The sequence below is a fragment of the Excalfactoria chinensis genome, chromosome Z (assembly GCF_039878825.1).
Source record: "Excalfactoria chinensis isolate bCotChi1 chromosome Z, bCotChi1.hap2, whole genome shotgun sequence".
In the NCBI taxonomy this organism is placed as follows: Eukaryota; Metazoa; Chordata; class Aves; order Galliformes; family Phasianidae; genus Excalfactoria; species Excalfactoria chinensis.
The window spans coordinates 6784689-6810052 of NC_092857.1; the positions used below are offsets into that span (position 1 = coordinate 6784689).

General features: G+C 39.2%; 1 protein-coding gene across 2 annotated transcripts in view; it reads right to left on the reverse strand.

The window, feature by feature from the left end:
* Positions 1-25364, reverse strand: part of KIAA1328 (KIAA1328 ortholog) — a 175209-nt gene that overhangs the window by 15902 nt on the left and 133943 nt on the right. For both annotated transcript variants that reach the window (XM_072360499.1, XM_072360501.1), the window contains 2 exons: positions 18663-18847; positions 11760-11868 (listed from right to left, as the gene is read on the reverse strand). In XM_072360499.1, coding sequence (XP_072216600.1) covers positions 11760-11868; positions 18663-18847 — 294 coding nt within the window. The remainder of the gene's footprint in view (positions 1-11759; positions 11869-18662; positions 18848-25364) is intronic.

The following is a 25364-nucleotide window of genomic DNA, read 5'->3' on the forward strand; positions in this document are numbered from 1 at the left end:
CTGCAGATAGTCCACGCTTCTGTCAGAAACTACATAACGTCATTGATACACCACAAAATAAGGCAGGGCGCTTAGTGGCTCACAGGACTAACGCTAAGTCTCCATATCATTCTGAATTAATGCAAGGCTGAGAAGGGCAAGAAAGTATTCAGAGAGGGACCTCAGCTGGCAGGAGAAGTAGTCCAGCATACATCACATAACATTCAGCCACAGAAAATGCAAAGTCCTGCACCTGGGGAGGAATAACCCCTGGCACCGGTACATGCTAGGGCTGACTGGCTGAAAGGCAGATTTGCAGAGAAGGAACTGGACAAAAAACCTGAATAGAATCACAGAATCTTTAAGGTTGGAAAGACCACTAAGTTCTTGTAGTCCAACCATCAACCACCGTGCCATTCAGCCATGTCCCTCAGTGCCACATCTCCACGGTTCTTGGACACCTCCAGGGATGGCGACTCCACATCTCCCTGGACAGCCTGTGCCAATGCCTCACCACTCTTTCTGAGAAGATATTTTTCCTAATATCCAACCTGAACTTACCCTAGCGCTACTTGAGGCCACCACCTCTCATCCTATCACTGCTACTTGGGAGAAGAGGCTAACCCCCCCACCTCATCACAACCTTCTTTCAGGGAGGCATAAAGAGCAAAGTTTAATATGTAGAAAAAGACAATTGAGGGATTGGAGAATGCCTGAGAGAGCTCTGACTGATCAGCCTGGAGCAAAGGCAACTCAGGGTGATCTTACTGTACATACAAATGCTTGATTAGCCAGGGAAAGAAAGCAGAGCCAGTTTCTTCTCAGTGAAAGGATGAGAGGTAATGGGTGCAAACTGAAACACAAGCTGACCCTGCTCTGAGCAAGCGGCTGGATTAGGTGAGCCATTCTGTGACTTTGTAGTGGTCTGTTTTTCTATTCATAAACATATTAAACCTCATGACAGTGTATGAGAGAATAGCAAGGATGGACTGTTGAGGACTGAACTCCAATTTGCCCATACAGTACAGGCACCATGAAACTGAGGAAGCTTGAACTGCCAGTGCCTGCAACTGCAAAGCCCCATAAACTAACCCATGCATTAACCAAGAGCTTCTGCACAGAAAGATTTGCAATTCAGTAAAATCAAACTGGCTGCATTAGAAACATCATGATGTATTTAAATATGGGGTTTTGCTCCCTTCCCCACATACTTGAATCACTTGAATCTATTCATGTACAAATGCATCATAGTAAGCACACAACCCCGTATAAATATGTATATAAATATGTAAATATTTAGGAACATCCATATCCACACATTAAGAAACTTAGTAAAAATGTGGTTAGTATCTGCACTGTAAGCTTGCAAATATTTTTCTGGCAGAAATCTCCAGCTAACTTTACAGCAAGATCTCTCAAAGGAAACAGAACTCTTGCTTTAAAAACTAAAAAGAAATAAAAAGGAGCACGCTACAAAATGAATGTGACCCAGGGACTTACCCTTCTATGCAACAACACGAGTAGGGAGCACAGAGACAGTGAAGTCCGCAGGGCGTGAAATTAAAATTTTCACACAGATACAATGAAGTAATGATACAACCTTACAACCTTGGCACAAAAATCTTCTGGTTTGAGTGAAGTCGTGAGACGTTACGGTTTGTGCACGGGTAGGAATGGTCTGCTGCTAAAAAGTTCGTAACAAAACAGAAGGAGTGAAAGCAAGAGAACTGTATGGGTAATTACAACAGGGCTACACATTGTGGTGATCCAGACGCTCCTTATGTTGCTCATCACAGCCGTATCGAGCTGTCACTGCAGGCTCAGGTAAAGAAAGCACACTTTTCTCTCACACCTAGAAATCTGGGAGCCGAGATGCCATTAGGAGATAGGAAAAAGACTGAAAGGGATTTGAGCTTGGCAAGGAAGGGAGAGGACGTCTCTCTCACCAGATCAGTTTTGCTGCCTCTGAATGAGGCGGATGTGCAGGCTCCAAATTCCAAGCATATGGATAGGAGCGGGGATGCACAGAGCAATTAGCAGAGTCAAGCTGGGATGAGCAGCAGCTGGAGCACTGCTGAAGTCCTTCTAGGAATTGCTTCATCTCATAGAGTGAAAAAGGGAAAGCAGTGCTGGAACAAGAGCTATTTGGAAAGGACAAGGTCATGGGAACAAAAATGGGGCCGATGCAGTTCCCTGGCAGATCCATGTGCAGGGGCATGGACACAGCAAAAGAACTTCATACATCAAACTGGAGACTTGCAAAGCAAGCCATATACCTACACACTGCAACACTGAATTATCAGATAATCTACATGGAGCAGGAAGCTTTTCATTTCCAAGAGTATGAAAAAGCCTGCAAACTCATAAATCATACAGCTGCTTGTACATTATGATGTTTCACAGATACCTGGTAGACTGACAGATGTGCGTGCGTTCGACAAAATGTATTTATAGGTCTGAACTGTGGGGAAAAAAAAGACTCAGCATTCAGCTCTGCAGCTCATCTCCAAGCAGGATCTCATGGTCAGAGGCACGCACACAAGTACTGCAGGTAATGAGGGCTGTGTGCCACTCACGCTTCTGGAAACGGAGCAAGAAAAGCCCACATAATGGTGCAGAGGTCATCCCTGAGATGGCATGTTTCTCACCCTGCTGATCCAGGACAGGAAGCACAGAGAAACATACACCCAAATGCGACTTAATAAAATCTTTAAGTCTTCAGCTTATTAATTTTTATTTTTTTTTTAAATTTCTCATTTCATCCCAGTGATTTCATTAGGTTAGACTTCTTCATCTTTATTAAAAAATAATCAGAACTGAAATGTTTCAATAAACTCAATTTCTGTTTTAAGTAGTAAAAGATGATTCAGTGCAGATGAAGCAAAAATGAAAGTTAAAAGTACAATGGCATTAGAGGCTCTGGGAATCTCACTTAAAAGATTTTAAATACATTAATTATATATTAGTACTCTAAAATGTCTTTTTGTTTTTGTTGTTTTTTTTTTTAACAGAAAAAGAACTTTGAAAGCAAATTTCTCACTCAGCTTTCAAGCTGTACATATCAAAACAAAAGCCTCTAAAGCTTATGAAGAAGGAGAGAAACAATTCTGAAGGCAATGCTTCTTAAACAAAGAGAGATAACTTTGTACAGAACTATTTATGGTCAGTAAATGCTTCATTTTCCACTATGTTTTCAAATTATTCCTCCCCAACACAATCAGACTACGAGAAATAATTTTGCTTTTTTTTTTTCTTGCAGAGGGTCATAAATGAAGTACAACCTCATAAACAACACAAAACAGATCAAAATTATTATACATGACCCTAAATTGCAGAGGAACTAGAAGCAAGTTGTAATAAGAAATTTATGTGCTAAACCTAATCAGTATCTATAATGAAAAAACAAACAAAGAAACAAACAAACAAATCCTTTAAGATTTTAAGTTGAAGAGATAACTTTATTGCTACAGTGACAGCATGCCAAAAACCAAAATTAGCAATATTCAATAGCGTGTGTTTTTGAAAACAAAATGTGTTCTAGGAAGAGAATAAAAGTCACACCTTGCAGCAGCAATTGGAGCTGTCAGCTGCAGCAAACAACTGTAAATTGACTTTAACAATCTTTAACAATCTCCTTGCTACAGCATGGGGGGGTGACCAGGCAGTGGGAGGTGGACTCCGTGATCCTTGCGGGTTCCTTCCAACCCAGGGTTCTCTATGACTCTATGATTCTAAGATTCTATGAAAAGCAAACATAAACAAAAATATGAAGTCTAAGTAGCAGCTAAAGCCTGGAGGAAATCAGCTTAAACAGGACCACCTAAGAACGACAGAGCCACAGCAGAAAAGGCTGTTCATCACGAAGTCTGTGATGCCAAAGAGGACGTGGTGGATGACTTACCACAAGTGAAGGTGTCATATAAATGCATTACAGAACAAATCAACAGAATGAACAAAAATAAGCTGGTCATCTGAACTGCTGAGGTAGCCTAGGGATGAAATAGCTCATGTATTAACTATAAGGTGTTAACTATGACATAACTGCCTAAAACTGCCTCAGCTGTGATTATGCAACTGGAGAAGAACTCAGCATTATGCAACTGGAGAAGAAAAACAGAATTTATACCGTTCATCGACAGTACCAAACGTTTTCAGCAGATCCAACACCAAAGTCTCAAAAGTTGTCGTAAGCTAAGAGGAAAATCCATTAATGGGTAGATAACTGTTTCAAAGATGAGAAATAAATAGATAACGTTAAAATTGGTCTGCTGGAAAGTGGCCAGGGAGGTCACTCACAGAGCATCACAGGAATCTGTTAGGGCCTGAACTCTTTAATGCATTCATAAGTGGGCTAGAGAAAGGACAACTAATGAGATGACAGTACTACACTGTTCGTGGTACAAAAAAAAAGCCAAACAAACAAGAGCTGGAGGTCTTCGCTGAGGAATTAGAATATGATGAAGAAAAAAGAAAAAAGAAAAAAAAAAAAAGAAAGAGAGATACATTAAAACCAGTCCTGGAAATGGGGCACATCTAACGGTATCAAGTGTTGGTTAATGTCCTTAAACAACAGATATGCAAGAATTTTTATTGAACACGTTATCATATCACAAGCTCATGTGCCACTGAGGAAGATGCTGTACACCTGCGCTCCCTCTCCCAGAGCTCTCAGTACCTAAGCCCTTTGATTTATAACACACGTATTAAAATTGTATTAATAACCAAGGCACAGACCATGCAGCACATAGGTTAACCCTGCATTTGCCTCCAATACATAATCAACACATAAATGACAAACAACTTATTTTCAGTTCCACATATTCAGCTACAAGAGGAATAAGATGTCAGTGCATGTTACTCCAGGCTTATTTTACAGTCTGCAGGAAGACAGGCATCACCAAAAGGTGATTTAACTGATCCTAAAATAAGTCATCGGCCATAAAATGAGCAGGGGGTAACTAGCTCAGTCGTCTTGAGATAAGCAAGATGAATTCTACCCTAACTATACTAGCATCACAGTTAATCATCGTTATTATGTGGACCAACCAAGCACAGAGATTCACTGTGCCAGGATCCTGCCCTGAGGAGTTTACAGTCTGAATATTCCAGGCAGGCAAAGGAAAGAGAGAAAGGGGATAAGCACAGAAGCAATGTGGTGGAAGTACGACAGAGCGATATTGTGGGAGAATGGCTAGATGTGACTATTTTGAATACATTATTATTATTATTCAGCTCCTTAAAAAAAAAATAAAAAAATAATAATTATTAAAAAAATGAAATAAATATTAAAAAAAAAACGAAAACAAAAACAGTTCTCTTTTGAAGAAGTAAATGCAGTGCTAGGAAGGGAATCATGCAGAACAGTTCCTTACAGAGTCATAAGAGAGTAACCGAGATTGGTCTTAATTTGTCAAGCTCTGCAGAAACTGCCATGACAGCAGTTCCTGGAAAATGTTTAAGAGCTACAACACAGAGCACTCAGAGTTCCAGTGGAAGAAAAAGAGCAACAGTCCAAAGACTGTGTATTTTGTTTTTGCAAAGGGGCAAAGCAAGACACAGAATGAAACTGCTAATACTGAGCATCTCCAGACTGACTTTTCATTCTTGTGATTACAAGTACAAATGAGAATCACACCCAACGAACCAGCCTTTGTGTGAGATTTAACATGGCATTTGAGAACCTGCAAGAGCAATGGGGAGAAAAGAAGTGCAAAAAGTAATTAAGGTAACAATGAAAATGATGGTAAGAAACAGACCTAAGAAGTTCAGTTAGCTTCATAATATGATTTGTAGTCTATTTTGCTTTGCTTATTATTACTTTCAAACTACAATCAACTTACTGTCATACCACTGAATGATGGAAACCTTGCCAACTACTTCAAAACTGACACATTTGCTGTTGCGCTGAACATTCCCAGAAGACATTTCCCCCCATTTTAATACAAAATCCTGTCAGATCCGCACAGCTGAATAAAAAAAATGTGTAAAGAATACGTAGCTGTAATAGACCTCCCCCAACTATTCAACTTTGGAATAAAAGACGACCAAAAGAGACTGAAAGATCCAGTGCCAGATTAATGCAAATATCTACCTGTTTGCAAGTGTACTTTTTGATTAAACTGGCATACATCAAGTACAATTAGAAAGGTTATTTATAACTAAGAAATACATAATTCTGCATTTTAATGAGGGTGACAATTACAGCCAACAGTTGCTAATTAACATTAATCCCTTTGCACTGCAAGTCTAAACTTCCCAATACGATTTTCATTGTCAGCAACAGACACAGAAAACAGTGATAGCAAAGCAGCTATTAGGGGGGTTGCTTTGGCACAGATAGGTGCTCCTGTTACACACAGTAAGGAAAAAGAATCTCATGATGTGTTGAATTTGATAACCTCGGCTGTAAATACAGAATGTCATTTCAAAATTTACTTCGTGTCTACCACATGAAATATAATCAAGGTTTATCATTTTCAAGGCTGAACCCAATTCCAGGTTCCCCAAGAGCCAAGCTTCACAGGTAAAATCTGATTTCAACACAAGTTCAAAATCTTCCATTGTTAAATTTGGTTTTGATCCCAGTCCTGCGTTCCCATCTGCATTTCACATCTGAAAGACCAAAGCTTTTAGTGGTCGTAACAGAAGAATTCAGATAAGGAGCACTGTTCCTCCTCTTCGTACCAGTATCTGAAGTAAAATTGCAGAGCAAAGACTGAAGATACGAACGACTGCCACAAACTGACTTGCTACTGTAGAGTAACCTTATTGCTCTTTCTTTGTTGTTGTTGTTCTGTAATGCATCAAGGAAATATTGATTTTACAAATAAAACCTGAAATTTCAATCAGAATCTTCCCCAATTGCTCTGTATTTCTATTCTAAATGTACTTCTATTCATCGATTAAACATTTCTCTATAAATGTATGCCTTGTCCACAAGGACACCCATTGGCCATCTGAAGCAGTTCTCTTACTGATAGTCACACCCCTCTAAAAGAGATGATTTTGCATGCACGTAGTTTCCAAAGAGAAATTACGTCTGTTTTAGCCTTTCAGCCAAGGTCCTTTCAGAAAGAAGAACACTATCTATCAGTCTCCTTTCATACTGATCTTTAGCAGGAAGAGAGAGATGGTCCAACACCAGAAATGCACAAGATCGTAATACAGCCAGTAAATAAAGCCTCTAGACAAGTGCTGAGGTGCTCACCAGCTGGGTCAGGCAATTGGAGTGGGATCAATGTTAAATGTAAGTAAATGAGAAGGCAGAAAAGGAGAATTGTGAGCACTAAGCAAAGAAACCTATAATGCACTTCTTACAAAGCGCTGTAAATTTCACATTTATTTTGTAAGTATGAGATAGATGGGTTATTTCTACATACAGAGGTGCCCAACTAAAATCAAGATAAGTGATATTAATGTCCTGTGGTCAGTATTATTGAACCTCGAAAGCAATAAACTATGAGTCGATAAATATTACATTTGCAACATAGTTAACATTCTTCTACTGTCTCTGGCACTTATTACACATTGTAACCGCAAGTCTACAATACATTATTCATATTTGGGGTGTCACTGAGTGATGGATTGCTGTAAGAGAGGCTGTCCTTTAAATAAATCAACAAATAAAAATGCAAATGTTAACATTTTCAGCCACAACTTTTTCCATCTTGAATAGGGAATGAAAATTTCACATTATATCGACAGCCAGCAGAGAGAACAATTAACAACCTACACTGTGAATAAGAGAGATTAATTTGCCAACGTCTGGTTTTATCACTTGCATATGGAACTATATTGGACTTTTTGTGCTGCTGGCTCTCATGGGGAGTGGGCAAAACTTGTGTATCCTATCATGTTCACCACCGAGCTCAGCACCCCACTCCAAACACACTTTGAATTCCTTTAAATGCTCATTAGTTAGATCTGGAATGCACATTTTGCCCTCCTTGTCCTCCTTTTGAGTACTGAATCATTCTAAGGGGAAATGCAATCTATTTATTTGGCAGCTCTTGCTTAGATACTACAGGAGAAGAAACTTCATTGCACCATCTGAAGAGCAGAACCACACTCAGGCATCCAACATGCATAGATTTGAGAGGCATAAGTAAGACAAAAGCCTAAATCTCATCACTGTTGCATTTCCTAATATTCAGCACATCAGATCTGCTCAGTACTATTCCAGAGTGCATTATTAAGCTTATAACCCTGCACATTATATTTTACTTCAGATATTAATTTGCTTAAAAGTCCCTGAATACACATTCACCTGAGATGTGCTGGGCAATTGGGTAAATAGTTTTGTTTTTAAAGTGTCCCTAAACACAAATTTACACAATACAATCTGTTTATAAGAACTCCGACAGGCCACTGCAGCATGCAGATAATAATACAGTTCAGATACGGTATTCCTATTGCAGCAACTTCTGAATCACTTATTTTTATAGCTACAAAAAACTCCGAGACAAAGCGTTCAGGTAGTGCTGAAGCTCTGATTTAAAACTGCAACAAGAAAACAAAGGCTTAATGCTGAAATCCCAGACTATCACTCAATCCCTTAATTTACTTAACTGTTCCTAAATTTACCTCTTAGTTGCCCAAAGTGAAAAAAGCTACGGGAGAATTATCTGTTTCATGGGGAGCAGAACAACCTTTGCCTGCGTCTTTTTAAGTGCTTGATTACTCGCAGTGTTATAGGATGGACTGTGCAAAACTTGACGTTACAACTGTTTGTGTGTGGGGAGAGCCTGACAGTGGCAACAGGGCTGTAATCTAATTAAATGGTCTTTCACAATGCTCAATTCGCAATACTTCTAATATTTTGATTTAGAGCAGTTTCATTTCTGTTTTGCAACGCAGTATTTGTCTTGCTGGAATCGTTACCTGATGTTACCTGAGGTATGATCTAGTTTATGTAAAAACCTTCTCATTGCTGAATGAAAGCATATAAATGCCACTACCTACTCTTTCCAGCTCCCTTCATAGCCAGAACACAGGCTTGCTTCTAGGCAAACAGCAGTTATGGAAGAGATGTCCCCAGTCACCAAAAAGCTATGTTATGTTATAAACAGTCAGAGGAACAATGCTTTAGTAAGGAAGGGTAAGTAAGGAACAGAACTTCTCTTTGGAGTCCGAACTTTGCCTGTGATTTTTTTCCAAATATGCACGCTTTGATCTAGATAAATAAGCGCATGGAATAAGAAAGATTTCCAGACCTGCTGTGAGCATATTTTCAAGGGGCTCGTGCAGGTGTAGACACTTGGCTGAACAACACTGGATACCAAACATGTAATGGTTGGCTGTGTTACAAGAAGCAGCCACAAGCAAGCCTTAAAGTAAAATGGGCAAACAAATTCACTATTAGTCTAACTAAGGATTCCAGATAAAGAAATACTCTGTTTTCTTTCAGAGGCAGCACTGACGCAAGCTCCTGCACATTCCTTCTAAAAGTCTGACCCTTCCACTGGTCTAGCACTAACAATTTTGGAGCACGCTCCTTTACCTTCTCAGGACACTTATTTCTTGACCCAGAGGTGGTTCAGTGAGAGAGAGAAAGCACTGCAGTGATTCTTCCAGAAGCACGAGGTAGCTGTAACACACACTGAAGTTTCCATTGAGCTCTGCCAAGAAAGGCTATCAAACCAACAAATCTTCTACCTGCCATGCCTGCTGATCCAGCCAGCCCTCCCAGGAGCTGAGTGAGCACCCTAAAGCCTTGCTCTGGCAGGGAGCTTCTGTCACTTTCCAACACCTTCTCCCTGGCAAACTTTCCAATTCTGCTACTGCCAAGCGCCAGGGTTTGTGCTAGTTAAAGCTGGCACAAACACGAGTTGAATCTAGTCCTATAAATTTAAATAGTCAAAAGTAATTAGATTTACATGTACTGCCGAATAAATAAATTTGCTCTTCGGCTTGGGCTTTGTGCTGCAAGTTTCCATCTCATGCCAACTGTTGTGGTTAGGCTGTTAACCCCCTCCAAATCACGGATTATAATGAACATGCTGACAAACCCTAACTTTAGTGGCACAAAAGCAGCAATAATTCTCAATATTGATTAATTTAGTTAGTTAAACCTGCAGTCTAAGCTTATAACCATTCAATGACAAATTGAGACCGACCTGCTGGTCAAGCAGGTTTTTTGATGAAGGATAGGATCAGCTTTAGGTCTCCACAAAAATACTTGTCCATTTACCATTTTCAATTAGAGAAGGCCATGAGTAAGGGAAAGCACAACATGGCTGCTTAAGCTGGTCAATTATACTTACAGCACCAAGAGAGAGAAAGCAAGCTGGTGAGCATGGGAGAGAAACAGCCCCCCGTCCCCAATACAGGATTTTTCAGTTTGCCATCAGCTGGTAAAATAAACCCCTAAAAATGACAGCTAATCAGATTTTTTACTGATCGCTTTATCTGATGTGATTTCTAACAGCATATTTCAACAATTATTTTACTCCCCTCTGTGGAAATGAATGGACCATCAATCCTCTTGAATAAAATTCCTTTTTCTGCGCAGTTGTTGTATGATGTGAATAATTATATCTACTCCTTAGTGCTTGAATAGAATCTTAACTTATCACTATTAGATGGCATCAGGCAGTATTTTTACACACTCTTTATCCGATATTACCAGCTTGCAAAGGTAACACTTGCTTCTAAGAGAAATGCTAAGGCAATCTTGTGGTTTCTGTTTGCTTAAACACACAGTTACTTGTGGGAAACAGAGACCAATCTATCTCAGTTCTTAAATCCTCCCAGAATTATCATCTTTTCCTTCAGAAGAAAAAAAAAAAAAAGAGAGAGAGAAAAGTGTTTCCATAGCAAGTAAGTACAAATTTGTCAATATTGATAGTGGTTTTTCACCTATTATATATCGCAAGTTCTCTCAAAAGATAGAAATAAACTGCCAGCTGCTGCCAAGTATACAGGAATGATATCAAGAATACATTTTCCTAGTCCACTGGGCCAAGAAAAGATTAAATCTAACTCAAGCCCTCTCATTCTCCAAGAAACATTTAACTCTTCTTATGAATGGCCGTACAATCACAGAATCATCTAACAGCGTAAAATGCAGCAAATTCGTACTTTAATCTGCATGCACTCTCTTGTTTAACTAAAGATTTTATTATAATAAAGTGTGGGATATGTTAAAGAAAAGCAAGGACTGTATGCTGTTTTTCTTGGCATTTAGCACTAGAATTGCAATCCTTTCCTAAAAGGCAAGTTGCTCTTAGACACTAAAGTGTAACAACAATGCTGCTTTCTGTTTCTTCATTGGAGCAGAAGTGATAATGCTGCTTTTCCAGCACATTTAGTGCAGATATATAGCATAATCAGGAATTGCTGACTTAATGTGATTTTGTTGCTTGTCATTAAACAACTCTGGTATAAAATATTTTAAAACAAATGCCATTTGATAAAATACTGGGGGGAGGGAGCACTGGGGGAGTAAAATCTTTAAGTGGATTTAAAGCCTAACAAGGGTTAACACCATCCATTCAAATTATTTATAAATGTATCTAATGTGTCAGTACTTGGAACATAAAATACTTTCTGCTCTAAGTAAAATTAAAATGTTAGAACTTGGCATATTCCTGCTTTTCTTATTCTAACAAGCAATTTAAGGCTTACTATAAATGTCAAAAGGATACATCAGTTTTTAGTTTACATTATCCATCTTGTGCTAACATGAAATATCACAGAAATTCACCCACTTCCCTGCATCTAGGAAAAATTTGATAGTTGCGTTTGCAGAATCTTAAACCAGAGATTACCCAGAAGCTTACCGTGAAATGTCATGCTGGATTGGTGATGTGGCCGTGGTTACAAGCTCTTTGCTGCTGCCTACCAGTGCAGGAGATGTGGTTGCATCCCCCCTGGGTGCTGAAGTTGTCCCTGTGGAACAAAGTGAAGACATTAGAGGCTATTTAGCTTTCAGCAACTATTTCTTGATTCTGTGCAGACTAAACCAGGACCAAAAGTAGCAACTTTTTTTTGGAGTGTTTTATACACAGTGAAATTGCGATCAATGAATTTGCTATCTGTTGACAGTACTGTGCATAGCATTCATTTCAAGATCACCATGTGAAAGCAGGTCTGTATAGTAAGCCATACACTACAACCTTTGTCTTACTGTCCAAATTTTGACAGACTTGCACTGTTCCCATTTCATACATTAATCCACACAATCCAGCTTGTTCCACAAATGCAGCTCTCATAAGCTCTTATGAAAGCATTGTATGTGTGTGTGCTTGTGTATACCTACTACTGTAACAGTATGTTGCTTTCAATAAAAAACAACAGCCAGTCCATTCCTTTCTTTCCCTGGAAATACTCAAATTATAGAATTGTTCAGGTTGAAAGATAAATCCTGGAGGTCCTGTAATCTAAACTCCACCCAAATCAGAACCATCAAGATTAGGTTTCCAAGGGACCTATACGGCTAGGTTTCAGTACTGCCACTGATGGTGAGTCATCTTCCCTGTGCATCTTGTTCCAGTGCTTCACATCCTCAGAGTGAAAATCACTTCCTATAACAGCTAACCAAAATTTCCTGAGTTGCAACTTGCTGCAGTTGTCTCTTTCTTGTTGCTGATGGGCACCTTCAGGAAAAGTCTCATTCCGTCTTATCTACGTTGTTTCATAATGTGACTGAAGAAAGCGGGGAGATCTGTGCTGGATTTTCTCCTGAGGCTGAACACATCCACCTTTCTCAGCCTCTGCCTGTACTTCACGTGCCTGGCTTCAACAGACATGGAACAGACTGAGGTATTCAACAACCTCTAGGCAGGGGCCAGGGGAGCAAAATCATTCCCAGCATAAGAGCAAAGCAAGTCCAAGACCACCTCATGAGACTGAATGTGTACAAATCTATGGGAACAGATGACATGCGTGCCACGGCCCTGAAGAAACAGGCTGATGTGGTTGCTATGCCACTCTCCATCATATTTGAAAAGTCACAGCTGTCAGCTAAAGTCCCCAGTGACTGGATAAAGGGAAACACAACTCTCAGCTTTAAGAAAGAGAGAAAGGAAGACCTGATGAACTAAAGGCCAATGAGCCTCACATCTGTGCATGAAAAGATCATGGAACAGATCCTGATGGAAAACATGTTAAACCACATAAAGATGAGAAGATGAGTAGACAGCTAGCACAGCTTCAACATGGGCAGATCAATGCCTAACCAACCTGGTGGCCTTCTGCATTGGAGTAAGGGCATCAGTGAACAAAGGAAGGGCATTTGATGTCATCTACTTGGACTTGCGCAAGGATTTTGACATGCTCCCACACCACATCCTTTTCTCTAAACTGGGGAGCTATAGGCTCTAAGTGTGGACTATTTGATGGATAAGGAACTGGTTGGATGGTCACAGCCAGAGGGTTGTGGGCAGTGTTTCTATGTCCAGGTAGAGACAAGACACAAGTGCTTCTCTCCAAGGATCCATCTTAGGACCACTGCTCCTTAACATCCCCAGTTGGTGCTGTCTGCAAATTTGCTAAAGGTTCATCCTGTACCACTGTTGAAATTTCTAGTGTTAAGTAATTCTATCATGCCTAAATATTTCTCAGCTCTATGAACAGCAAGTTTATCTACCATTCATGCTGAAATGCAAAGCAGCACATCAATGTTGGAGCTCCAGCTTCCACACAAAATTTACAGACATCGAAGAGATTATTTAAAATATTATTTTGATTTAAGAAGTATACAAATACATGTCTACAAATCCAGTAAAACCAGGTTTAAATGTACATTCTAAGGGGGCTAACAAACAGATAGGTTCTTATTGTCCTGCTACAGTGCATTGTGCTTCAACACTATGTAGTGAAAAAAAACCTCACCTAATGAAATAGTTAATTATCAGTGAAGAAAGTGTGAGAGATGTTCTGGGGATATATGTTGATTGGGTGTCCTTGGTAACTTGAGACTGTGCCAAACCATGATAAGGTTGGGTATGCATATAAAGACTGGAAGCCTCTTCCTTAGACTTCTGGCTTCGAGACTGAATAAGAGAGATTTAGAAATCATTTCAACTGACAGTGGAATGAGGCAGCTGGATCTTAAGAAACTAATACTGAAGTAATAAAAACCTGGCGACCATGAGAGAATATATTCAATTCCTGGTATGAGAAACGGCTGGCACATTGTCAACATACTACATTCAAAACAAAGTAGATGTATTTCTCTGAAAAAGAAAATATACGGACTCAGAAGTGGCCAATACAACCTCGAGGGGACTGTTCAAAGACCTACATTTGAAAATATTACCAAGGCCAGAAATGAAAAACAAGAAAAGGCGCTAAGTAATAATATATTGATGCTGTTAGACTGCACAGAGATAAAACTGGGGTAGCAAGAAGTCTTGAATAAGTGCATATACAAACAAAAAAATGTTTTAAAATACATCTTGAAAAAGGCAGACAAGTCTATTGAGGGAAAAGAAACACCAAAGAGAAAGCAGGTCTATTAATATATGAAGAAGATTAAATCAATAATGATCTTAAAATGGTCAAACTACTAATAATTTTAAAATATAGTATAAAAAATAAAGAAAATGAATATTGGCAAATACTGCTACATAAAGCTGATGAAAAGAAATTATCAAGGGGAAAAAAAAGATAGAAAATCTTTAGTCTGAAGGATATATATTTCATGGCTAAACAGAATTAGTTAATGAATTTATGAAGTGACTGGTAATTATTTATGAAAAGTCGTAGAGAACTGGGGTGATGCAAATGACAGCAAATTAATTAGATTTCCAGGTGCTGGAAGACAGTATGAGACTGGAAAAGGTATGGATGACCTAGAGAACTAAGGGACATGGGAAAAAAATAGACACATTCACCTGGAAAAAGAAAGCTCATATACGGTTTGAATAATCTTAAGTTCTGATATCAGTGCAAAGAGAGAGCCTGCAGTAGCAAAGAATAGCAAAAAAATAAACCAGAAATGAGCTTGCAAGGCTAGCTACTTACAAAGCAATTACCAATGCCTCCTGAATGGTAACACTAAGAACACTATTTTCAGTTTTGTTAACTTGGTATAAGAATGATTTAAAGTAGGCTAAATACACTTCTGAGAAAACTCTAATAGCTGAATATTTCTGCTTGAGAAACAGAAAAGTAAAGCATAAAGAGTGGGGAAGTAGAGCAGCCTACATTTTTGAAAGTGTGAATACTACAAATGAAGAGAAGCTGTTGAGTCTGGTTCAGGCAGCAATGGAATTAAAGTAAGCAATGGGAAATCGAGGTTGATAATCATGAAAAGAAATCTTTATGAATTGAATAATGGTAATATTCATAATGCTTAACATTTATATAGTACTTTACATCTTCAAAGCACTTCACTAATATTAACTAATTGCTCTATTCGATTGCAGGGAAGAGTCTTCCCTCAAGGGAACGTGTTCCAGATCCTGAATCCCTAAGAAGCTCCATTAGAAAACCTACCAAAAACAAACACTGTAGAGGAAAATCAGCCCCTGGAAAAGTACAGATTCTGTGAGCTAAAATATTTTTTTCTTTCTCTGACTTTTACATATAGGAAGGAAAGCTACGGATGCTGTATGTTATCATGCAGATGCTGCATCCCCTGAAGTGATACAAATGAAACATAATTTTCTCTTTGTTTCAGTGCAGGGAGATCTTAGGAAGGAGGTAAAGAGAATGTGGTTTTTTTCAAGTTCTGCAGAAGCAAATTGTCCACTATTGCAGAATACAATCTAGCTTATTTTCCCAGCTCAAAAGCAAAACTTTCCAGGGCAGAGGGAAAGAGAAACACACACTTCTGTACTTCAGTGCTTTTTAACTAGACAAGTTGTTAGATTTTAGTACAAATTGACATAGCTGCTGGTGACACCAATAAAAACAATTTACTGCTGAAAAGATCTAAGACTCGAGGATTGCTTTGTCTGCTTAAAGTTTTGCTGGTAGAACTAAAAAAAAAAAAGTTTGGCTACAAGACACAAATGCCTAGTAAAGCAGAGGAGTAAAAATTAAGGAGCAAACAGAAGTAGAAGGCAAAAAGCCTTCAGAGAAAGAACAAATACTGACGGCCTAAGCAGAGTTGGTCCAGTAAGCTTCCAGCTTGTATAGAGAGAAGTGCTTTTTTTACTCCACAAGGTGAGGGGACCAGGTTAAAAATAATCCTTTTCTCCTTACTAAACTTCTGTAGTGAGGAAGCAAAAGTGGGCTTGTCAAGAATTATGCCTTCCAAACACACTGCACTCACAGTAAGTGAACAGTCCTGTGGGCAGTAGAGCCCTCCTTCATTCCAAAAGCACATGCTGCTGTGGAGGGACACTACCATGAGTTACACAGTGCCACAAGACACTGCTCCCAGAAGCACTGGAAAATTATGCTATACTGCAGTAGAGCCTAAAGACCTGCAACAGACCTGGCTCTACAGTAAGATGTGCCTGGAGAGCCATTCTCCCCATCCTCAAACATTCACAATTTAAACTGACAGGACAGATCAAAGCATGAGAAAAATAAAACCTCTGTAGCAGCAGTGTAACATCTGACTGGCAGGAAGCTCCCAGCAGTTAGCACTGCTGTTTTCTGACCAAATCAACATGTGAAAGTTTGCAGCTACATAACATCAAGTTTCACGTCTCGGGATGTCATCTCATTGACTTTGTATAGTCACAAAGCATGGCTTAGCTAGGGCTTAGTGACTGCACTGAATAACAGGGACCACTTTCTACTGACACAGTAGGCAACAACCACCATCTCAGAGAGAGACTTCCGGGCTTGGTGGCTCCAAACTCTGATGTCTTTTGACATATTGCACATTTTTATGAATTCATGACAAAAACAGTATTGATATTACATTCCTCCTAGATGCTACTTAGCTACTTGCTAATAAAAGAATAAACTCCAAAGCTGAAATCCCTGTTCAGCAACAGGGAGAAGTAAGGACAAGGAACAGCTAAGTCCAGGGCTAACTGGAATTAAGAAACTTAACATTGTGCTCTCGTGATCCCTGGAGATGAGAAAACACCGTACAAGTATGTGTGTATGGTTGTTAAAGGAGTCCAAACATATTACAGAGGGAAGCCAATTAAAGAGGTTCTAAATACAGAAGACTTCAACTCCAGTGATTAGTGCTAGGTAATTTGCCTTGTGATAAACAAGCTATTCAAATCAGTAATAGACCTGAGGTAGTTCCACAGCTTGAGAGCATTTCTCTGAACTTTATCTGGTATCACAGCAAATGCTGATGTTTATAAGCTAAATTTTGCCATGCAGCTCAAAGCCAGTAATCTCACTAAGTGCTTGCAAAAGACACCCACCATCTTCCGACATTACACTGACCACTATACTCACTAAATCAGCACAGGTGCAGTTCGGTTGCTATGTGCAATAGCCAGGTGCAGCGTGTAACTCCTTCTAAGTACTAGAAAATGAAATGAATGAATGCAGGAGAACCCAGGTTGGATATATATATATTTTTTTTTTTCCTCCCCCAAATCTATGGAAAATAAATTACTTTTTTGGGACTATCCTTATCCAAGGAACAAAACCTATCATCCAACTGTGAAAAATCTCAATTTCATCACTACAGTATTGAGAAGGAGAGGGGAGAAGGAAGAGGAAAAGAGAAGAAAAAAAAAAAATAATGATAGCTGAAAAAAACATAAAAGAAAACCATCAGTGAAAATTGCCCCTGAAACTTTGCAGAATTGTAACGGCTTTCTCTTGCTTAAATTGATTGGTGTAGCAATGTTATAAAATGACTATTAGGATTCATTGTGCACAACAGAAAGTGTGAAATGTCAGCAGACTATACAGCAAAAGTAATGGGTCCTGAACCCCTGTTAGTCAAAAATGATTTTGTTTCAAATTAGAAATTGATTTTTTTTGGACACAAGCCCTTTACAGGCTTCCAACTTTTGTAGCTGTGCCTTGGAAGAGATTAACCTCAGCCACTGTTTGGGTCCAGGCTGATGATACCCTTTTGAAAGTTTCTTCACAGGGACTGCTTTTTAATGTTGGTACGGTCTTAACCAATAACACAAGTTATTTGTTCCTTTGAGAACTGCACCACATTTCTTCTCATTTTGCCATTTTCTTTATTTTTATGCTGACATATACAGCAAATGGCTGACAAGTTAAGGGGTGGGGGGGGGGGGGAAAGGTAGCTCATAATTGAACCAAGGATTATGTTCAAGGCTCGGCAGTGAAACATCCAAGCTGCTTTTGTGCCCGACACATTCTTTTCCTGAGAAAGAAAGCTTTCTCTGCTCCTTAAGTAGAGGTACTAAGCTAAGAGCAGGATAGATTCTAGCAGTACAGACATCCCTGTGTGGCAAAATATCAGGTTGTAATGGTGGAGCCATTACTTGGGGAGGAAAAGAATGTGAAGAAGATTACATTTCAAGAACAAGCCTCGCTGCACTTATTCTCTGCTTGCTGGGAAAGGAAAAAGAATTGTTGAAGCAGCTTTTTGAGATTAAAGGGCTATTCTTTTCTCTTTTATCAGGAACACCAACCAAGAAGATCACTTGTTATTTACAAGGTTTTCTGTGTTTTTACTTTGAACGTAGCTAGCTTCTCTTGGGTTGTTTTAAGCAACTTGCAATCTTCTCCCTCTAATTGTGCATTTTGCTGATCTTCTCTTGAACACATATACAATTTCTAAAAGCCATCAGCGCAATCATGGCCCTGCAATACAGTACACTTTCTCTTACCTTTCCTTGACTTGCTGCCTTCCCTCTTGGCCTGCACCAGAAGGGCTGGCCTATCTTCCACATTTGCACCAAAACCAGCCATCTTCTTCCCTGAGCTGCTCCCACCACTGCTCTGTGATGTTCTGGGGGCTTTGCTCACTGGTGGTGTCCTGGGATCACAATCTTCACGTTTTGACACCGGTACACTGAGAGGAAAGAAAGGTGACATGGCTACATGATATCGACCTCTTTAACACTGCACAAACTCTTTAACACCTCCTCCCCCAGAAGCATAACAGCCATGGTGCTGGTTGAGCTCCTGCTCAATCCATTTACAGTTTCTGAAGGCAGGATGCCTAAGGATTGAAGGGTTAGGTTACCAGCTACTTTAACTTCCATGGGAGTCATTGGTTATCAGCAGCTGGCAGCAGTCTGACGATTCTGTTTGGAGTTTCGCAGTATTTGGAATGTTCCCAAAAGCATTGGGTCTTGGATTTTCTGAGCGTTTAGAACAGGACAAGTGGGATGAAGATACAGTGAGGATTTTGCCCAGCATGGTTGAGTAAGGTTAAAAGAAAAAAAAATGTTATAAGAAATGCTCGCTTTGCTAGGAAAAAGGGGAAATAGAGAAAAATCAAACAGGAGAAAACTGGAGTCATGGCTTGCAAAAGGGAAGGAGATGATACATTGATTAAAGGAAAAAGAAAATGGATGAGAGACAAGAAGTTGTGAGCTGAAACAACAGAGATAATTCTGAGCAGGACAGCAAATGTATGAATGAGCAGTAGGGAGAGAATCTGCTGTAGCAAGTGCAACAGATGAGGTAGAAAGTAAGGAAAGAGAAAGCCAGAAAATGCAATGGACTGCATGTTCCATGAAGGTCTCCTGCACTAGATTTTAAGCATTCCACAAACAGAGCAAGGATGCAAATTTGATGACATAGAGAAAGCATGATTTCAGTCCCTGCAGACACACGCAATCAGAAAACATTTGGGGAAGACAGGTCATTGAGACCACCTTTCTCTAAGTAAAGGCAACAGACTGCTTTCAAATTCTGCTCTGCTCCTCGCTTTAAACAAGGTTTCCCAACATTTATACGTCATTACACCCATCACTCTCATGCAGTTAAAGAAAGCAATTAAAAATATTTTTAAAACCTTTGGATTATCCACAGGAAGGAATGGAGTTCATCTCAAGATTATAGCACTCTGTTTGCAAGCATGGGACTGACATCCAGCTTTCCTAAGTTAGCAGAAGATTATACAAATCTTTTTTCCTGTTTAAGTACCAATTTTGTACGGATAACTTAAAGACTGCTACTAGGTTTGCATTATTTGGGATACAGTTTTATAGAGGATGATTCACAGAATCGTTTACATAAGAGCTTATATTACTGAAGTTAGTGTATATCCAAGGGAAAAAAAATAATAATAATAAAAGAAAAAGAAAGCAGATATCCAGTGTTCTCATCAGGAAATGATAACTAAAAAGTTTCAAATCAGCGTGCTGTAAAAGTCACTGTTCAACAGGGTCCACTGCGCCTGTTTGACAATTAGTATTTCCCCTGTATTATTAATGCAGAGCATTACATAATGGCTCATGACCCATAATAAGTGGCTGAAGTGTTGGATAAAACTTCTCCAAATAACCTCCATTTACTTTAGGGTTTCAAGCTGCATGGTGACTTAATAACATTGCGAAGTGGTTTTAAAATTAATGGTAGGCTAATTTAGTATCTTATTTGAATTCTATGCAATGATTAATCTACAAATTCCTGCAACTGAGAGTACAGCCACAGGTGGGTTTGGACCCTAATAACCACTTAAGGAGGCTTAAAGGTGTAACCATTGACCAGATTTCTCTGATCATACGGGACTTAGTACTTTATTTGTCTGATTCTTAATGATTAACACTTTAAAATCATGAGTGATGGTCTTGATGAAGAGTGACCCTTGTTGTGTAAAGAAGGAAGCAATTACTCTGCTGTATATCTATACATCTTATGTGGTCATCTGAAAAACAACAGCTTTTTGGTTGAAATAATGCTATGTCAGTGGGAATTCAAACAGAAACGCGTGCCAAGAGGAAGCTGCAGATGCTAACTTACAAGAAAATAACAAAAGCAAACATATTTGCATTTATAGCTCACTAAACAGTGAATTAGAGCGTGGTTCTTCAAAAGTTGATTAAAGAAGGCTGACAATAAAGTTCTGTTCAAGTAAGGATGCGGAGTCAAAACTTGAAATGACAATATGAGAAATGTCGTTCCAAGGAGGAAAAGGGACAACGTTGAGAGATACAGAAAAAAAGTCAATAATCAATGACACATAAAAATGGAAGGAAAAAAAAAAAACTAAAAGGTGATTGGTTAGTAGGATTAACAAAGGACGCCATGTTATCCGATGAATTGTCAAAGCATTTCCCAAGACTACACAACAGAGAAGCCTGTCTGAATGAAGACCTTCCTAACCCACCTAGCCTGCATACTAAGGCAGGAGTTGTAAGGTGGCATCATCAGAAGAGAAGCGAGACTCAGCATTACTGCCTCCTTATGAATATTGAAGTGCATCACCAACAAAGGAGGACACACCTTGAGCATTTTCCCATTTTGTCTGTGCCTCATATCGCGATATCCCTGCTGAGCGTGAATGGCAAATTTTAAATGTCATTCAGGACCTCCTGAATACTGCTAGTATTTGCATTCCTTAAAAAGTAGAAAAACATTAACCTTTTGTTTTATTGAATTAAAATGCCATGGAAATGCTGATGTAGTCTTCAGAGACTGAAATACTTTTACAAAGAAGAATAGCTGTCATTTATTAGACACAAAGAACAATTACTTGATAGGATGCTTTCTGACAAAAAGCAGATTGGTATTCTCATCATAGAAAAGGCATTGTAAAAAAACCCAGCACAGACCTCTGAGACTTGAATAATTTAAAGCTGCATTTGGTGCAATTTGAATTTTTCTTTAGGGAGGCAAAGTTAAATACCTTTAATTTGTTCTAATTATTTCAAATTTGCAAGTTAATTATGGCTGATCATTAAATAACAAAAAGGACTATCGTCTCCATAGAGTTTTACCTCCTACCCTCTGCATTACTTAAGCTAGATTTTAGTATGCATGAATTAACTTTCTAAATAATCACACGGTTTGACTAAATGGCTCAGTAAAATGAGCTCTGATCCTCAGAATAAGCATTAATGGACATTAGAAAGGCTATTGGGACCCATGTTACTTACATTATAAGTATTTTTAATGGGGTCTTATTTACTAATCTTTATGTACTGTTCAAGTTAGAGCACAATATAGATACATTATTCTGCTTCAATAGAGGAAAGTCAGTTCTTCAAGATACTAAAACAAATGTCCATTTAGAGCCAACTAAATTAATTTTTAAATTAATGCAGGAAAACTCGGATAGAATTTAACTTGTTTTAGCTACTCATCTTAATGAATCAATCCAACGTAATGGTAGCCTTGGTCTGCAAGTGGAATTTTACAGATCTGTTGAATTGCTAAGCAACTGAAGCAGCTAAGACTTTTGCCACAGAGTAGCATTCACCATCAGCCTGTGTGCACCCAAGAGGTTTAATTTCTTCCCTACTCTGTAGCTAGCGATCATCTGACAGGTTCCCATTCATCGAATTTGCTTTCTCACCTTTCACTGAACTCTGATCTTTCCATGCATTTTTCAGTGCAGATCAGTGGTATCCAGAGAACACAACTATGTTATAACTAGTCAGAAAACCAAAATGCAAGGCAATTCATGCCTCCAGTATATATGTTCAACAGATGGCTGCCTTAATGGTACTCTGCTGCTCCCTGTTGAGACAAGGGCTTGACAGTTTAACCATTATCAAACTAACAGATTGCTGTGATAAGTCAGCTCCAAAAGCAAACATGTTGGGATATTATTTTCCTGTTCTGCAATTTCTGTTTTAAAAATAAAATAATTAACAGTTCATGTGTGCAATCTGCTGCAACTATATCAGGCCAAGAGTGCGTAACACTTAATGATGCAAAACTGGTGACAAGTAGACGGATCCAAGCAATACGTTTTTATAGCTGGAACCTGCATTGCCATTTCAGATGCAGTTGGATAAACAGTCTGAAAGTTATTTTTTCCTCCCTACCCCATCCCTTTGGCTGAGAGAGTTTCCGGCCAAATCAGCCTCCTAAGTCAGCTCAACAGAAAGCAACAGTGTCAAAAGTGTTGGGACAAAGGAGGTGACAGTTCGTTTTGAGTCTGGATTTAGATCAGTTTAAATCAAGTTATCAGAGCACAGCTTTGAAAGCCACTGGTTCCAAAGCGGGACTTTTGGGCAAGCTGGTTGTCCTCATGGCAATTAAAAAATACTTGCTGGAAGAAAAGTAGGTCTGTAGAGCTTAGATGAGTGTCCCTTAGAAGAAACTTGAGTGGTCTTCTGTTCAGTCACAACTTAGTCACTCTTGTCAAGTGTACCATGTAACTCTACTCCACATAAGCTCCCATTTCCAGAACATCCAAGTGCCTCATATTTCTGAAGTGTTTTGTTGTTGTTGTTGCCTTGATAAAACATCAGGTAGAGCAGGATGAGATTACCCTCATTCACAAAGCAAAGAAGGCAAGAAGCAGATGTGGTAAGGAAGAATTGACCCTGGACAGTAACTGGGTAAGCAGAAGAAGAAGAGAACTGGAGACAACTTGCAAACACTAAGAAAATAAGACTTCTGAAAATAGTTTCTTAATCAGTGAAATTAAACAGATATATAGTCTGTGTGTGTCTTCATAAAGCTAGTCATGAGGAAAATCCTGACAAGAGGTAGAACTTAAGGCCCTCGTTGGAGCATCTCCACCTGCAACATGAAATCCTCTTCTGCGGGAACATCCTGCCCACTTTTCTGAAGCAGAAGCATGTCAAGGTGTAAAAGCCACAGAGCATGTGGGAGAAAGGTGGGATGTTCACTTCTTTTGTGATTTCTGTGGGGTGAGTAGAGCTGGAAAAGAGCTAGCAGTGTTGCAGGTGAGGAGAAGCACAGCAAGGACTTCAGGCCAGTCTCTCACCACTGAATGCCATCACCCTTGCATTCCTCATGACAAAAGCAATCTGTTCATGTCAGGAGATCAACAGCCTTCAAAACACCTCTAAAAATCTATAGCCTGTTTCATATGGAAGCCGAGTGTTTGAAAAAAACTGAAGCTTAACATTTTCTCCTCCTTTCCTTTAAAAAGTAGGAAAATATCCTGTTCTAATACAGATCTTGAAGACCATATTCAAGCCTAGAGTGAGATTTCATGGCCCAATTATGAAACCTGGCATTTTGAAGCTCATGTTAGATGTATCAGCATGTTAATGACACTGCTGGGATCCACTGCATGTTAATAAGAAACAGCTGATTTCCTTCCTAGAAAGCACATTCATTTATACTTTGGAGATCTTCAAGACAGAGTCCAACTCCTTTCCTAAGGATTTCTCAAGGTAGAAGACAGAAGTCAGAGACAAATAGGGCAACACCTCAGCAGGTAAGGGCAGTTCTGTATTTGCAATATAGTATTATCAAACCTGTCTGTGTGACTGAAGATTTTTTCGTCATGGAAAATACACAGTGATTGCCTACAACCTACATACTGTTATGCACACAGTATATCCAGACCTTACAGTCCTTTTCAGGTCCAGTATCCCTGAATCCAGTAATGTATCTGGAAGACTGCAACAGGTTTCTGCTGTTTCTTTCTGTTGAACCATCAGTCTTGAACCTACTGCATTTGGTTTACATTTCTCCTCATCTTGGAGGAGTCATATGGACAAGAATACTTCTCGTGTACAAGTTCTACCAGGGTAATGTAATCCATAGCACAGCTTCTCCAGAGCATTCTTTCAGAGACCAGTTTCTTCCCTACTCCTTCAGTGACTGGTACTCAGACATTTAACTCCACTAGCAAGAATTGAGGCTGCATATGCTCTTAATTATCAATGACCTATTAGATTATACCAGCCATAGGTGAAAGCCTGGCCTCAATGAATCAATCAGAATACTGCCCTTATCTTCAATGAAGTCAGGATTTTGCTTAATATACACAGTTAAGGTCTGTTTGTAGGAAGTACTAAGCGAAATTCCTCCTAAAATTATATTCACGCCTTTCCTTTTAAGATCTGTCCTTGTTCTGCTTGAAGTTAGCTTATGCTCCAACTTCCCACCAGCACCCTTCCTACACTGCTTCTACAGTTCCGCTAATAAACATTGAAATGAGCTCTGATCACTTTCTCTCTTAATCTCCGAATCCACAGAAAATTCAAACATAAAGGTTTTCAGACGATTATAGGGGTATGCCCACAAAAAGCAGACTGGCAAAGCTTAACAGGACAAAATGCTGTGATTGCGTGTTTGGCCTTTCTTATAGAGCAGAGTAGAGCAGCTGTCGTTCCAGCAAGCAGTGCTGTCAGACTTCACAAAAGAAAGTCATGTAAATGTCAAGTCATAGGTATAAAAACAATCCTTCAAAACAGTGTCTGTATATATCAGAAAAGCCTGCCTAGCTGTCACCAGTGAAAGTACCATAAGGAATGATGCAAAAGCCTGTTTAGGACAAATAAAGTTTCTGAACTGAGTCCAAACTTCTCCAGTAGATCAAACTGCATAACTCTCTCCTTCAAGTAGGAGAATCACAATCAGAGTGCCTTAACCAGAATGACTATTGTTTGGTTGAGAGCCAGCCCCATTCACAAGGTACCCATCAA